Source organism: Lepisosteus oculatus, chromosome 10 (genome assembly GCF_040954835.1).
Source record: "Lepisosteus oculatus isolate fLepOcu1 chromosome 10, fLepOcu1.hap2, whole genome shotgun sequence".
Classification (NCBI taxonomy): Eukaryota; Metazoa; Chordata; class Actinopteri; order Semionotiformes; family Lepisosteidae; genus Lepisosteus; species Lepisosteus oculatus.
The window spans coordinates 22,795,163-22,811,145 of record NC_090705.1 but is presented as its reverse complement, the minus strand read 5'-3'; the positions used below and the strand labels follow the sequence as shown (position 1 = coordinate 22,811,145).

General features: G+C 46.5%; 1 protein-coding gene across 3 annotated transcripts in view; it reads left to right on the top strand.

Moving 5' to 3' along the window:
* The window catches only part of invs (inversin), a 79,770-nt gene that overhangs the window by 17,099 nt on the left and 46,688 nt on the right, over positions 1 to 15,983 (top strand). For all 3 annotated transcript variants that reach the window (XM_069194996.1, XM_069194995.1, XM_069194997.1), the window contains 2 exons: positions 9,539 to 9,659; positions 11,238 to 11,404. In XM_069194996.1, coding sequence (XP_069051097.1) covers positions 9,539 to 9,659; positions 11,238 to 11,404 — 288 coding nt within the window. The remainder of the gene's footprint in view (positions 1 to 9,538; positions 9,660 to 11,237; positions 11,405 to 15,983) is intronic.

The window sequence follows — 15,983 nt, the reverse complement described above, 5'->3', positions numbered from 1 at the left end:
ACGAGGTGCAATCATCTTAAGGCCACCAAGGGGAGGGTGGGTTTAATCATCCAGGGGGGGTCTCCCCCGCTGTGAATAGCACAGCGCCCCAGCAGGCAATGCGGTGCCCTCAGTGAGGGATACCCCTCTCTTCCAATCAGAGCCTCCTCTCCAGTAGAGGGCGCTGCAGCAGGTGGCATGTTTAAATGACGATGTGGCGGGAAGGCGGGTGGAGTCGGAGGAGTCTGCTTCCTCTTCCTCATTCACCCGTCCCCCGTGTGCGGTCGTGGGGTTTCGGAGCTGTGAGCCGAGGTGTGCAAAACACACCGTCGGCAATTCCAAATTGGAGGGGTGCAACCAGAAGAATGATCGATTCTGAACTTGGTGGGGGGAAAGACCTTCAATTAAAGATGTCTGAGAAAATAATTAAGTTGATTGTTGAATTGATTCCTCGGGGTTCTAACACAAACCAAAAGACCAGAAGCTGACTGTCACAGATGTCGGAAGGGCAAGCCGTGGAATGACCAGGACAGCGGTAGAGACCCAATGCGTAGGTGTAAAAGGGGCAACACGAGGGTTAGCCCAGACTCAGGGGGTAAGACGGTGTCGGTATAGAAACCTATGCCCTCAGGTCACGGACGTGGGGCGACCTGGTGCTAGGCGGGTCTCAGGACATCCGTGCCCTCAATGCCGAGCCAGGAGCAGAGCAGACACAGGAAAGACATGAATAATCACAGGGAACTAAGAACAGAAGTCGAGCGCCCTCTAGGTGGACAGGGCGGGACACTGGCCCCCTAGGAATGAAGTCTGGGACCCCTGCCCCAGGGGGGGTGTACCAGGCTTGGCCACTGCAGGCGGGAGGTTAATCATCTCATCCCTCCTCCTTCAACTTTTGACCTCTCTGCTCGTTTCTCGTAATGTTTCCCAGATTCCCACCAGGCAGCAGCTTCACACCGCGGCCCGGAGCCACCAGCTGCTGTGCACCAGGGTGTTTTTATGGCTTGGCCTGCAAAGCCCTGATTCAGCTGGATTGCCAATAAAAAGTCCAGAAAATGCAACTGGTGGGGGTGGGGGGGGGGGTCGGGTAGCTCTCTCTCTTTTTTTTTTCTTTCTTTTTCTGCCCGTGCTCTGCCAGACAGCTGGAAGAGTGCCCGCACACATCAGAAACGTGAACCCTGGGCTCAACTCGCCTGCTGTTGGCACGGGAGCCCGTCTGCCGTTTGCGTGAATCCCTAATGCATTCCAGAACGGCTGTAGCGCTGGAGGGGGCGGCGCGGCGCGGGCCGGGCATGGGGGGGGTGGTGGGGGGCTGCGAGGGAGCCGGTCTCACGCTACGAGCACATTGCTGTAGTAACGTGGCACTGAGTGACGTGGGCACGGACGGGCAAACTGAAATCGGGCACCTCTGTGGGTGTCATGGCTGCCTGTGCCCCCACAGTCCCAGAGCACAGTGCAGCGCCCTCCGGTATTGTTTAACAGTCCTTTATTAAGGATCTCGGTTTCTCCGTGTGATCAGACAAGACCCCCAGAAAAAGTGGCATTTGCTCAGGTCCGAGTGTGATTGAACCCTTGTGCGTTTCTTCTAAAACGTGCCCTTACTCGGGGCAATTACAGTGGTTGAGAGGCACTTTGCCTCAATTGGAGCACATCCATGAGTAAACTCCAGGTTTGTAGTCTCGGTTTTCCTTTTTTAAAGCCATTTTTAAACGACCTGGAACCGGTATGCTCTTTATAAGCGGATTTGAAGTATGGTGTTAACATTTAAGTTTGTCCCTCCTCGAACGTGTTAAATTAATCAGATTTAGGTACTTTCTCATTGACTTGGTTTCCGTGGGAATCTCCTTAAAAGTATTTTTAGAAAAAGTGCCCTAGTTTTGCTGTCCTTTCCCTCACGTGTGAATGACCCTGGTTTCCTGGAGTCTCAGTGTGGGGAAAAAAAAAAAGTGTTTTAAGAAATGAACATCAGAACGCATTAATTCCTCTGCCTGAATGGAAGAAACCTCCTTTCAAGAAACTATTTTGAGGTCACCGATAAAGCCTACGGATCCAAATCAGGAAGCTGAAGGGATTTTATTTTAAGCAGCTGATGGTATGCGGCCGTTGAATATGAAAACAATGATTTTTTTTCTCCCCTTGGTGAGTGCTGTTTAATTAACGGACAGGTTAGTTACGTTCATTTTTGGGATTAAACAAAAGTGGGTCACTAGAGAATGAACTCCACAGACTATTTTTAGTGGAACTAAAAAGAGATGTGATTTTCAGCTGAACCAGTTTCAGAATTCTGGTCTCCTGCCGCACGCCACGCTGTCAGAGGAACTGCGCCAGGCCCTGGGTTTCATTTTTAAATTTAGATTCTCCTATTTCAGCTCTCCGTCCTCCTCTCTCAAGTCAAGTTGTGCATCCACACTGCAGACCAAATGGTCAAGTGGCCTTTGGTCTCAGATGGAAAACTACTGTAACTTATATTTAAAGGGGAACTGCAGTGCTATTTTCATATTTTGGCGTTAGAAGGCTTCAGCATTGATGAGTGTATTTCAAACCACAATAAAAGTAAAATGTACACAGTAGTGTGCAAAACCTCCAGTTTACACCACAAAATAGACTAAATTTCCAGGTATGTGCAGCGCCGTGTTCTGCAATTCAGAATGTCGCAACAAACGACCCGGTGACGTGAAGCAGCCCTATGACATTGTAAACAAGCAGGCTCATGAATACAGCTCTTGCTATTTCTGATAGAAATATTGCCCTCGACTTTGAGACACTTTTGCCAACAAGTACTACTTTCTTGTTAACTTTGCATGCAGATCACGTTGTAACATTTCTGAGATGAAATGCCTGCTGCACAACCTGTACGCTTGTGCATCCCATTACATTAGTCATGACAGGGACTAGTGAGCAGGAAGGGCTGTTTTACGTCACAATTCTCACAGACTGTTGCTCTTACCTGTGCCGAGATCTGGGGTTTGCGACAGCAAGGCCACTTACAGTACTTTCACAAAGTTCACCATTTTGTGCAGAATTCGAAATGGGTACATTTTTTCTATACCATCAATGAATTGATTTTGTGACCGAGATTTCAAAGCCGGTCTGAGAATTTGGGACTTTAAGCCATGGACTGCAAAAGAACTTGAAAGCATGTTTAGTACAAAACGTCAAGGAAAGTTAGAGGAGTTAAGCACATCACTGGTGTAAAATGTAAAACAAAGAATTCAGCAGAAAATGCTGAATCCTCCCAGGAACTCTTGTTTGAGGCCTCTGGTCTGGAGTGAGAGAAGCTCACAGAAGACCCAAAATCAGATGCACAGCGCAGGAGAAAAGGCACAGGTATTAATAGACATGTTCTACAGCAGCTCCTTCCAAGTCTCAAAGTACATGTGGATTAGGGATTGAGTCTTAATGCCCTGTACTAAACCTCACATTCTACTACAGTACAGGGCTGCCAGCCCTTTTCTGGGCCAGTTAGAACCCTGAGGGTCGGCCTTAAGAATGGGAGAATAGCTTCCTCACATTTGTAACCTTTCAACCATCTCCAAGTTCGGATTACTTTATTGCCATAATAACTAGCTGTGTGGAATTTGGTTTGGTGAGCTCATACAGCTTAAGACATACAATACCAACACACAACCTAAAGCCAATAACAGAAAGCATCCCATTCAACCCAACACATTCAAAAAGCCATCCAGGAACTGGATATCTCCTGTGTACCTTCCAAGATCTGTTGTCCCCACACATCCCAGTCTGCTCCCTTTGTTCCGCTGGCTCTAGGATTCTCAACGTTCCAACGACCTCACATCATACGCTAGGGGACCGGGCCTTTTCAGCAGGAGTCCCTACCTGACCTTATTAAAAGTGCTGCCTCTGTGGACGTTTTTAAATTTCCCCTCAGAACTGACATGTGTTTATGATGGCCTTCAGTTCATAATCTTTGTCTTTCTTTTCATTTCGCATTTATACATGGTATTTTTAGTTTACTGTGCTTGTTTACTGTATATGTATGTCATGCAAAGTGCCTTGAGACTTGATTCTCTGGATTGAAAGGTCCTGTTGTATATAAGAATACAATTCATTGTACAGGCTCATTTGTTGCGATTATCTTATTGTTCCAAGAATCCCATCCCACCTTTTTTTCCCGGAGATAATTCAGGAGAGTTCAGCTAAAATTGCCATGGCTGTGTAGTTCGTCTCTTTGTATGAAGTGGTGCCACCTATGTTCAGTCTTGAATGCATCTCCTCTTTCATTTGTGGTTGTGTTCACAGTTTCTTAGTTTATTGATGAGTTGTAAATACTCAGCAGAACTGACTTTGTGTCTTTCTGGATTTGCAGTAGTTACATCACATAATGAGTTTGACACTAAAAAGATTAGTTTACACCTGTCTGTTACATCCCTTTAAGTCTTATGGTCATTCTTTTTTGAACAGTAAAAGGTAGTAGTGCCATTTCTTTAAGTCAATGACCATAATTGTGTGCTCTTTTCTTAATATGTCCATGAGCCCTAAACGTCTGACAAAAGATTCCATTTATTGGGCGATGAATAACTCCCCCTTTTCGTTGATTGTGATGGTAATGCTTTTCAGCAAGTGTTCATTAAAATACTTTTAGTACCCATAACACACTGGTCTCTGCATTGAGACATAGTGTGTATGCTTCTTTAACTTGAGACATATGACAATTTGTTATTCATCAAGTACGATAATCTCTTTAAACTTGTTATAATTAAATCATTTTTTCCATGTGATGATTTAATTTTAATCTTCTGATGTAATTTTGTTTTGTGTAGTATTGAACAAAATGTTCATATTAGTTTTATGGTCTGTAGCAGTGTCCTTTCCTTTTCTCAGGCTTCTAATACCTGTAATTTAAATGTGTGCTTACATTATTTTAAGTATTGGTTCCTTCTACTTGTGTACAAGGTGTCCTCTTTCAGCTGTTATTTTTAAGTCATCCATTAAACCTTTTAGGCCATTGTTCTCTAGAATGTTCTTATTTTAGATTTGTTCTGATTTGTTCATTGACTAGTTTTACGGGTTTAAAATGTACTGCTTCAATATCATTTTATTTCAGGTTACTCTCTTAAATGGTGTTATTCTTTCCGTCTACTTTCGTGAAACTATAAATTGTAATTTTATACTATACGAGTAATATTTTGAAAAAAAAACACCTTGAAAGATAACAAGAGTCCCTCATGCCTCTGTACTTCTCACCCATCATCTTGGTTGTTTGAAAAGTCTGTGACAGTTCAAGAACCTCCTCCTCACCTCCGCTTTTCAAAGCAATCAATAACTGTTTTCATCATTACAGCTTGTGTGTCCCCTGTCTCTGTTACAGAAATTGAAGTTCCTCATTATTATACCATCTTCCCTGCTGCACGTGTCTCTGACTTGGTTTTATAAAAAAAATGTTAAGCTAGTTGTGTTTGTAGCCCATTTTTGGTTAATACATTCATATGGAAACACGTATGTAAATATATATTATTACAAAATAGGGGTGAGAACAGGACATTTAAAAAAATATCTAAATGTACATGAGTGGTAGATAACTAATTGAGGCATGTTACTTCTGACTAATGAGTTCTTTATTTCTCTAGCACAGTTCTGACGAAAGAGCAATCAGAGTCAAAACGTGATAAATTGACAAATATTAAAATAACGAAATAATATAAAACACAACATTAAACAAAAACGCATAGACACAAAACATCTCAGAGGCCTACATTTTACAGACCCAGATTTCAAACCTTATAAACTGCAATCCAGTGATAGTCTATAACCCTTGATAGTCTATAACAAGAGAAATGCCCTGTATCTTAAAAAAAAAAGAATATGACCCGGCGCTTAATATCCCTTAATATGTATTACATTGCAGTACTTGTAGTCAATATATATACTGCCTTGTGGAAGTATTCAAAGACTGGTAACTTTAGTTTCTACCAAAGATGCTTCCTCCAAATATTCATTCTGTGATCAACATCTGCGAACAACATTTTTTGGTTTTTTATTTTTTTTTTGCTATTCTGCTGGCATTTAACAACTCTCAAATATAAAATTCTTCAGTTTAAGCAAGCAGGTTAATTAATAATAAGCAAGCAAATAAAATATTAATTTTCAAAACATGCAAAGGGTTGGGATAGTGGCACAGTGGTTAACATTGCTGTCACTCAGCAGTGGGGACCTGGGTTCCATTCCAGAAATGGGGGTGCTGTCTGTGTGGAGTTTGCATGTTCTCCCTTGCTTGTTTGGTGCTCCAGTTTCCTCCCGCAGTCCAAAGAGATACTGGTAGGTTAATTGTTTCCATAAAAACTGGTGTGAGTGCCTTTTCTTGTATTAGCACTGTTAATGAAGCCCGAGAGTGAGTAAACAGGGGAGATTGTTTCTGACAAAAGTGAGCCTGTAAACACAGAGACTGTTAGGTTATAAAGCACAAGTCTAATGAAAAAAATCACTTGCTGAGTACACCACTCACCCTGGTTTAAGCCTGAAAACCCCCAAACCTCTCTTTGGTCTTTATTGTGATCAGGGGACTGTAAGAACCCTCATTATGTGAATTCACAGACACCACAATGTCTAACATTTATTCAAATAATTATTTAAAGAACAATCTTAAAAAAACAACAGAGCCGTACCGAAAAGCTAATTGGGGGGATGTTTGTTAGTTCAGGCCAAATAAACGTGTTAAGTTTGACGTGTATTTCCTTTAACCGTTCAATAAAAGCTTAAGAGCAGTCGACCCATTTTATCAATGGGGGCTGTTAAACAGGCCCATTAATTCCAGAGTCTGGCAAAACAACTAACCCCAATTAGCCCCCCTGCGACGATGCCTGTGCCCGTGTCAGACTGGAAGGGCCGGGCCGCTCAGTACTCCTGTTCTCCGCAGAGGAACGTGAGAATGTTCAATGGGATTGGTAATTACCTGTCGGAATGCCACCCCGGCAGGCAGTAATTGCATTCAGGAAGGTTTCTGAATCCACTTCCCACAGCTTTCAGGGAAATAAGGAATGCAGCGGCGTTCCCAGCCCTGACCTGGCCGGGCTGGCACAGCACGAGCTGGGGGGCGGGGGAGTCGGGCAGACCTGATTGCTGAGGGTTCAACAGACCGTGCTCTGCCAGTCTGTGGTGAGGCACTTAAAGCCCTTTCCGGAATAACCTTTTCTAGCTTTTGTCTTTTTGTTTCCGTGGTAAACCTGCCTTACAAGCCTGTGTATTTGTAGGGGTAAAAGATAAAGAAAAGAAAAAGATAAAGGCCCTGTTGTAATGTCGACTCATCCTGAGTTCAACTGCCGAGGGATACCAGGGACAAGGCTGTGCTGGGCCACCTTCTGTACGTTCCTTTCAATACGAGAGTCTCCCCCACAGTCATGTAGTGTTTTCAGCTCCTCTGCTTTCTTTCTCATTTTCACGGCAACTCGGACACTGAGGCAAAGCGTGCTGCCAACTTTCCAGCACCTTTCCAGGAGCCCTCGTCGTAAGAGCCGCTCCTCATCTTTGTGCTCCTGACACTGGGTCTGCCCTGCCATACCCCAGAATTAAAGTAAAGCAACACCCCACGCGCTCATTTTTGGCGCATCGCGGGGAAACGCCGCAGGGATTGAGCCAAAACAGAAAGCCGGGAGGCCCCGAGCCGGTGCTTGGATGGCCCTAGTTCTTCGACATTTTTTTAACCTCGTGGCTGGTATTTTGGATCCCACGTGAACTTTCGGAAGAGTGCTACTTTTCTCCCAACTTGTTTTTTTTTGGGGGGGATCGATCAGGCTGCATACGTTTGATTGCACTATTCAAAAGCGCGTCAAATTGAAAGTGTTTAAAAACCCATCGTCTCGCTCCAAGTGTGCCGGAAGAGCCACTCGGTCGCGCTGGCGTGGCCAGTTGTAAGCAGGGCCGAGCGGAGGGTCAGGCAGCGCTCGCTCAGCCCGCTTCTCCAGGCTAATGAGTTTTGAACGGAGGCCCTAGCCCACAGGAGCTCGTCCGCCCACAGCCTCGGCTCCTTCCAGCAACCTCTCTCGTCTTTGTGCTCGATAATTACAGCGTTGCCTATCTGAGGGCTCTAATGCCTTTGTGTGTGTAGAGTGGTGTCATTATGATGGATGCACCCTCTCTCTCTCTCTTCCTCTCTGTCTGCTCATTAGGAACCATGAAACCATCATCAAAAAGATTGTGGGGAATGCCCTGCGCTCAGCTGAAGGCTGCCAGCGCTGTTGCCCTCTGCTCCGGGATTGCCGCCCTGTTTTTAAAGCACCACTGTGCACATAATGTCTGCCTTCGCCGGGTTTTATAGAGCTCAATTACGAGCCCACGGTGACCCCCGCCGGGCGGTGCTGCAGAATGAAACGAGTGGCTCCTTGCCGGAATTTGGCAGATTGCTTAAACGCCGCTCTGCAGGTTTCAAAGGGTGGGCTTCGCGGCGCGGCCTCTCCGTGTGGGAACATTCCCGGCACGCAGCCTCGAGCCGCGGAGGCAGGCTTCTCCGCGGCGGAGGGGCTCTATATGAGCTGAACGGGAGAGCCCTCCGATAGACACGAGGCCGCCGGTGAGGTCGAAAATGTGCGATTGGTGCAGTGAGTCCGGACGCCCGTCTGTTTCCGTGTGATACGGTGACACAGAAGTACGCTTATGAGCTTCCAAGCTCAGCTCGCCCCCCACAGTCCGTAAGGCCAGGGAAACACGCCACTACGTTCCCAATTCCCAAATTCTGTACAGTTTCCCAGCAGAATGTGCCCCTCGAATCTGTTTCCAGCCCACAATGTCCCTGATGATGTGCGCCCCAAGTCTTTCTGGTTGGCTCTGTACTGCGGAGGGCCAGGACAGTTCTCATCACCATGTCAGTTGGCGAGGAAGCTGTATGCCTTTCTCAGCCGTCTGTGTGGCAGAACAGGGCCTACCCCTATGGCGCAGATTGGCTTGCATCTGGCTTGCTGTGGTGCAGTGGAATTCTGTATGGCTCCACCAGTCTCTCCGGCAGAAGAAACATCTAAAGTGGTGAAGGCTCCCTCTGAGCTGAGGGTCTGCTAGCTGAGCGATGAGAGTTTTGTTCTGAGGGGGCTGCGGACAGGGATGACAACAGCTGAGCGCCGATGAAATCTCTTGTGTGTGCTGGCCTGGCCGTGTGTGTGTGAGAGAGAGATGACGCAGCCAAATCTCTAATTGATTTCTCCTCTGGCCATGGGGAACCACTGGGCTGGGAGCCCCCAGAACCCCAGCCTGCTGCAGTATTGATGAGGGATGAATAAAGCATGAGCAAAGGGAGGCCTGCTGCCCAGTGAGAGATTCCCGCGCCTCGCGGATCTCTCAGGCACATTCTGCTGTTCGGGAATTTCCCACATGTCCTTCCCGTCGCGTGTTCTGTGCCCGGGCTTCGGCTGCCGTCCCTGTGAAGACGACAGTTACCCACTGTTCCACTAAACTCCTGTGTAATACTGTGCAAAAGAAGAGTGAGGGGCTTGAGGGGGGGTGGGTGTTACGCCATGCTCCAAGCTTTCTTAAGCCAAGCTGTGCGTGTCTTGAGGTTCCCTTTGTGTGTGCACTTGCGTGTCTCGCGTGTAACGGTGTGTTTTTGTATGTGTTGCAGGCAGCCCTGCTGCCCCTGTCTCCTGGGGACACCCCCCTCCTCAGTGCCCCCCCACTGGGCTCACAGGTCCACGCCGCCGCTGTCAATGGAGACCGAAGCGCCCTCCACAGGCTCATCACAGGTCAGTCCCCCTGCCCCCGCTGAACTCTGACCCCCCTGCCGCTCGCCCACCCAGCACACACACACACACTCTCGCCACCCTCTCTCCTCTCTCCCCAACTCATCCGCTGACCCCCTGAAGCTTCACCTTCCCTGCTGTGCCTTCTTCACAGCCCCGTAGCCCAGTCTGATAAGCCCTCCTCAGGGACTCTGTCACCATCGCTGCTTTTCGCCCTCATCTCCTGTGGCTCATCCACAGTCCCAGCGCCGTTTGCCTGCAGGGCTGAGATGGCAACACAGAACACAGAGACTGTCAGCAGGAGGAGCAACAGTTACTGTAGGACTCACCCAGTCTTGACCGTAGTGCTCAAACGCTTATTATGTGCACAGCTAAAAATAAAGGGGTTTAATCCCGACCTGATAAATTATTGTTATCCAGCTCTGACATTTCCAAGAACCCTCCCACTGCTGATGAGCCTGATCTGGCCCAGGGCTCGTGTGAGGGGAATGGTGTTGATGGCAGAACACAGCAGCTGCTCTGTAGACGTGTGCATAGGCGTGTATGTGTATGGTCCACCAGTTCACACCCGTGTTTCCTGATGATGAGTTCCCTCTCTCCCTGAGAAATGCCAGCAGCCGCATCACCCTGCAACTCACAACTGGCAGCCCACCGAAGCTCAGCAGGTGTGAGCCTGGTCAGTACCTGGATGGGAGACCTCCTGGGAAAAACTTAGGTTGCTGCTGGAAGAGGTATTAGTGGGGCCAGCAGGGGGCGCTTACCCTGAGGTCTATGAGGGTCCTAAGGCCCCAGTATACTGACGGGGACACTAAACTGTAAAAAGGCGCTGTCCTTCAGATGAGACATAAAACGGAGGTCCAGACTCTCTGTGGTCATTAAAAATCCCAGGGCGTTTCCCAAAAAGAATAGGGGTGTAACCCCAGTGTCCTGGCCAAATTTCCTATTGGCCTTTATCGATCATGGCCTCCTAACAATCCCCATCTATGAAGTGGCTTCATGACTCCGTTCTCCTCCCCACTGATAGCTGATGTGTGGTGAGTGTACTGGTGCATCTTCCAGGTGGGGCTGCACACTGGTGGTGGAGGGGATCCCCATTCCCTGTAAAGCACTTTGAGTGGAGTGTCCAGAAAAATGCTATATAAGTGTAATTATTATTATTATTATTATTAAATCCCTGTGGTTCTGGGATTTAGGATGTACTGAGACTTTGGAGAAAGGAGTTTTTTTTTGTTACATCCATGGTTGACGCAGCATGCAGCTGCAGTTGGGATCAGTCGCTCGAATAAGAGACGGCCACATACAGCACACAGGGAAAACACCACTCTACACTAAAGGGGAGGATTGACCCTTTTTGACTCATAAGGAGGCAAGGCAGAGTTCTCACACAGAAAATCCTCCAGCCGTTTTCAAAAGCTCGTACTGATCGTGTAAGTGGTAGAGGCCTGACTTCCTCAACTCGAGCGCAGGTTGTACGGACTGCGCATGGAAACGAAAGGCTTGACGGTTTCCTTTTCCTTTTTTGAGAGAGAGAGGGAGCTGCAGCCCTTCTGACGTTTTCTAACCGTGTCTGTGGCCCCGCAGCGGATCCGTCTCTGCGGGACAGGGAGGACCAGTTTGGGCGCACCCCCCTGATGTACTGCGTGCTGGCCGACCGGCTGGACTGCGCCGAGACGCTGCTGAAAGCCGGGGCCCACGTCAACAAGGCCGACCGCAGCCAGAGAACAGCCCTCCACCTGGCGGCGCAGAAGGTCAGTCTCGCCGCCCGTTCGGAGGCAGGCCCTGTTTTAACCAGCTGTTTAATAATGGTGTGCGCTGCGCTGTTGCTCTGGATAATACTTCAAATAAAGCAGCTCAAAGCCTTGAACTAGCAGGTGGAAAGTAATACACTGCACTCAGACACAGCTCTCTGCCCGCAGCACTGGCTCAATTGATTTTCTGGGCCCAGTAGTGTAGCATTTATTGTAACACATTTCCACAACAAATCACATTTCTGCTCTTACTGAATATAACTGATTTATAAGGCAGGGGCTAACCCTGAGCTTCCTGCTAAAGCATGCTCTTTACAGAGAGAGTGCCCGTTTAACTCCAGTTTTTTAATTTTCTCTTGGAGTGGCCAGTTCAACACCAGTAGGCTCGCTGCACAAGCTCTCTTTCCTAAGCAGGAGAGATAACATCACGCCGTCCACCTCCCACTCATTCCTGTGAGCCAACTGGAGCTTTAAGGCCAGTGCTCAGCTGGTGGAGCCAAGGAGGAGGGCTCAGTTAAGTGCTGCACATGGGCGTCTTTACAGGGGCCCCAACACCATGTTCTTATCCACACGACAGGCACTGCACCTGTTCGACCCGAAATGTCTTCCGAAAACAAACAAACGTCTTCCGTGTTTCTCGAAAAGAGTAGGGGTGTTACCCAGGCATCCTGGCCAAATTTCCCACTGGTTTTTACCCATCACGGCCTCCTAATAATCCCCATCTATGGACTGGCTTCATCACTCTGTTCTCCTCCCCACTGATAGCTGGTGTGTGGTAAGTATACTGGTACACTACGGCTGCCATCGTATCATCCAGGTGGGGCTGCACATTGGTGGTGGTGGAGGGGAGTCCCCTTTACCTGTAAAGCGCTTTGAGTGGAGTGTCCAGAAAAGCGCTATATAAGTGTAGGGAATTTTTATTTTTAAAATAGGACTTGCTGTTGTTGCACCCTACTAAATTGTCCTAGTTCTTTTACTGCCCAAATGTACTGTGTGTTTTGTTTGTATGTGTGGCCAGACTGAAGGATACGACAGAGTACAACACCTCCTCTGCCTGTCTGCGCTGACCAGGCTGACAGTTAACAAGCACGAAACGTAGCCACTGTTCTGCAGACACAGCACATAGCACCAAATAGTGGCTGTGCTTGAGAAAGCACTGAACGGAACCACAGGTGCACTTCAAAGCAGGCTTCTCACACTTCAATAATTCAGTCAGCAAATTTGCTTTTGATTCACAAATTTCACTTGAATGGTGAGCTCCCACCTGAACACATTTTACAAATCTGCATTATGGTTAGGTGTAGAAATGGGCATGGAAGAGTGAAATAAAAAGCAGGTAACCAACATTTTGGCTTATGTTATCTCCGATGACTCGTCTTAAAAGTTTTTCTAAAGCTGCGTTATTGATCTTTCACCTCTGAGAGAGCTGGTGAATCAGGAGCTGTAACTGAGTGGTGCTGAGAGGACCACGTTCTGATTTGTCTGTGCCGAGTGGTGTTAATGATGTGGAATGGCTGGCCTTCAAAACCAACGAGCTTTCTGAAATTTAAACTAGGGTGAAAATTCAGTTTAGGCAAAAATGTGTGCCGTGTGTTTAGAAAAACAACATGTTTCAGGTTTAAAAACTTCTGGAGACAAGCAACTCTGTGGGGTGAGGGTGGGGTTTTTTATTTAAAAAAAAAAAAGAACAAAAGCGAGCAGCCTGAAGTGGAGTCTGCTGTCCTCTCGACTTTATAGGCTTAGCCTGTGCTGCGAGTTCAATAAAAGCTGCATTTTTCAATAATGGTCGCAATGTGTGTCTCATCAGCACAGTGGGCCTGAAGAGGCAACAAAGTGGTTCCACATGGCTCCGGAGGCCCCCTGTTGACAGTGGGGCTGTGTGACAGGAGCAGGGCCGGGGGTAATGGCCTTGCTTTGCCATCTCCTCCGAAAATACAGCCAGGGCCTGCCAGGGCACGAGTTCACCTCCTCCCTGACAGAGCTGAGGGTTGGTTTTTTTTTAATGCAAAACCAGACTGTGAATCAGTGTGTCCACCCAGAGAAAATGCGTAAAAAAAAAAAATTCTTCCTCCGTCCCGTGTGCACATAACCGGCGTGCTTCACACATCCAGGCAAGAGAGGCTGAGTGGATTTTCTGGGAACGCGTTGAGCCGCGTGGGTCCGCGGGAGACGGCTGGCCCGCTGCAGTCCCGCCACGTGCGGAGGATAAGTTCACCGAGGAACGGGGAGATCCAGTGTGTGTTTGTGGGGGTGGAAGGGGGCAGGCTGTGATGTCGATGCTGATGCAGGAGGATCTCTCCGGAACAGATTAGACGCTGTCAAGGGATTAGATCTCATGGAAAGTATAATCAGTGGGCCTGAGCACGCCTCCTCTCGTGAGGAATTCCTCCTGGTCTCATATGCCCAAGGATATCAGAGAGTCACCTTCTCTAAACTCCTTCAAATCCAGACTCAAAACCCTCTTCTTTAGAAAAGCTGTTACTTAACTGGTTCCATTCTTCACCCCTCTGCTCATCTTAGTACCACCATCCACGGTCTCATCTATATATTGTAATTTTGTCTTATCTTGTGTATTCTTATTATTGTTGTATTCTTCTTATTTATTGTTATCGTCATCCTGTAAAGCACTTTGAGAAGCCACCTTTAAAGATGCTATATAACATAAAGTTTATTAGTATAATATTATTATCATTCGCCCCCTTCTGCTAATGGTGATGCAAAGCCTTGCGTGGCGCTGTGAGTTTTTCCACTCGAGAAAGATGTTTGTTTGTTTGTTTGTTTGTTTGTTTGTTTTTTAAAATAAAAACCCAACAAATCTTTTCCCTGGCATACCTTAGTTTGGTTTCACAAAGCCCGTCCGTGGTAGCATGGGGCAGGATGTTCTCTCCTGGGTCACAACGTGGAAGTAAATCCAATGAGTAAAGATGACATATTAGTTTTTCCTCCTTTTAATACCATTCTTCCAATATTGTTTTGCAAATAGTGTTAAAAAATAGCTCGTCAGCAGCTTGCTAAGCCTCTGCCGAGCTGTGCAACTGGCATTATGGGACAAGAATAACCACAGTCTGGAGCACAAATTCCTTTCTCGGTTGTATTCTTCTACTCTTCCAATTTATTTTTTTTTCTTTTCTGTCCTGATTTTTTTGTGCCTCAATGTGTCCTCTGATGTTTTCAGCAGCAGCAGTATTATCCGCAGGACCGAACTGTTTTTTCGTGCGGATTTTGGAGCTGTATCATGTGAAATAAAAAAAAGTTAGTTGTGGCCGACTTCAGGTCTTTAGCATTGTGCTGTAAAAGAGTGACAAGTGACAAGTGACATGACAAGTATCATTAGAGATGCAACTCATTTTCACCACCAGCTGACTAACTGGTACCCGCTAAAAATTGGACATAAGTGTGAGTTTCAGAGGGCTGCTAGATTTGCATAATTATTTTGCTAATTGTAAGCAGAAACGTGTTTTCTGTAATGCATGATTTATTCTGAACGCCCTGTAGTGAGGTGTAGCCACCAGCACAGGGCAGGTGCAGATAAAGTTTCCCCTGCCAGGGCAGGAACAGAGAGGACCTGATGTCAGTGTTGTTTTTAGCTCGGTTAAATGGGGACAGTGTTTTGTCTGGTCTGAGTGGTAAGCTGATCTAATTTGAGTTTGCAAGAACTGTGTTTGCAAATCAAGTGATTCACCTCAAAGATTAGCTGTGTGGATAAAGCTGTCCTGCAGGGGAACACTGAGAACCAAGCTAATTTTAAACTCTCACTTAGTGCCGGCTATATCCTCTGTCAAGTCTGGTTCTGCTTTAGATAAAGCTACCATACAGACTGTAGGGTGAAATTAACGACACACGGAAAGCTGTTTTTTTTAAGAAAATATTTATTTTGTGTTTCCTGTGCCGTACAGTGACACTAGGTTATCTTTGCAATGTACTGTTTTGTAAAACACTGCCCTCGGATGAAATGTGGGGCTGAAATGGTCAATTGTGTGTCAAAACTAAAAACTAAACTGATATATATTGCAAGTGGTGGTGTGCAGAAATATTTGCAAATATAGAGCATCAATTTGTAAGCCTTTGTGAATTTGGTGAATATGATTTTTTTTTTAATTTTGGTAGTTTTGATACTATAACAGTTTACACAGTCTACTGTAATATAAAAACATTTATAAGAAGTCCTTGTCCTCTCTGAAATAAAACCACTCAATGAAGTTATGTAAATGTATTCCCCTTTGTACCTATTTATTTATCCAACTATTTATGCATTACATACTGTTGTTGTGATTTCATGTGATTTTATAGGGCTCTTATGATTTGCTTGTGTGTTTTGTTGGAGACACATTTCCACAGCAGTAAAAGGAAAGTGTCTGTCTGTGTGCCTGCCTGCCACATGAACACGGGGAGCACATACAAACTCCACGCAGATAGCACCCCAGGTCAGGAACTGAACCCCGCCTTAGATTATATGCAGAGGTTACCCGTTAAAGTTTGAATTGTTTTTATAATTCATTGTCAGCACATAGGGTTTTTCAGAGTCAAGATATACCCTTCCCAATAAGGCAGTTATCCTACTAGTGTGCCTTGGAATGTG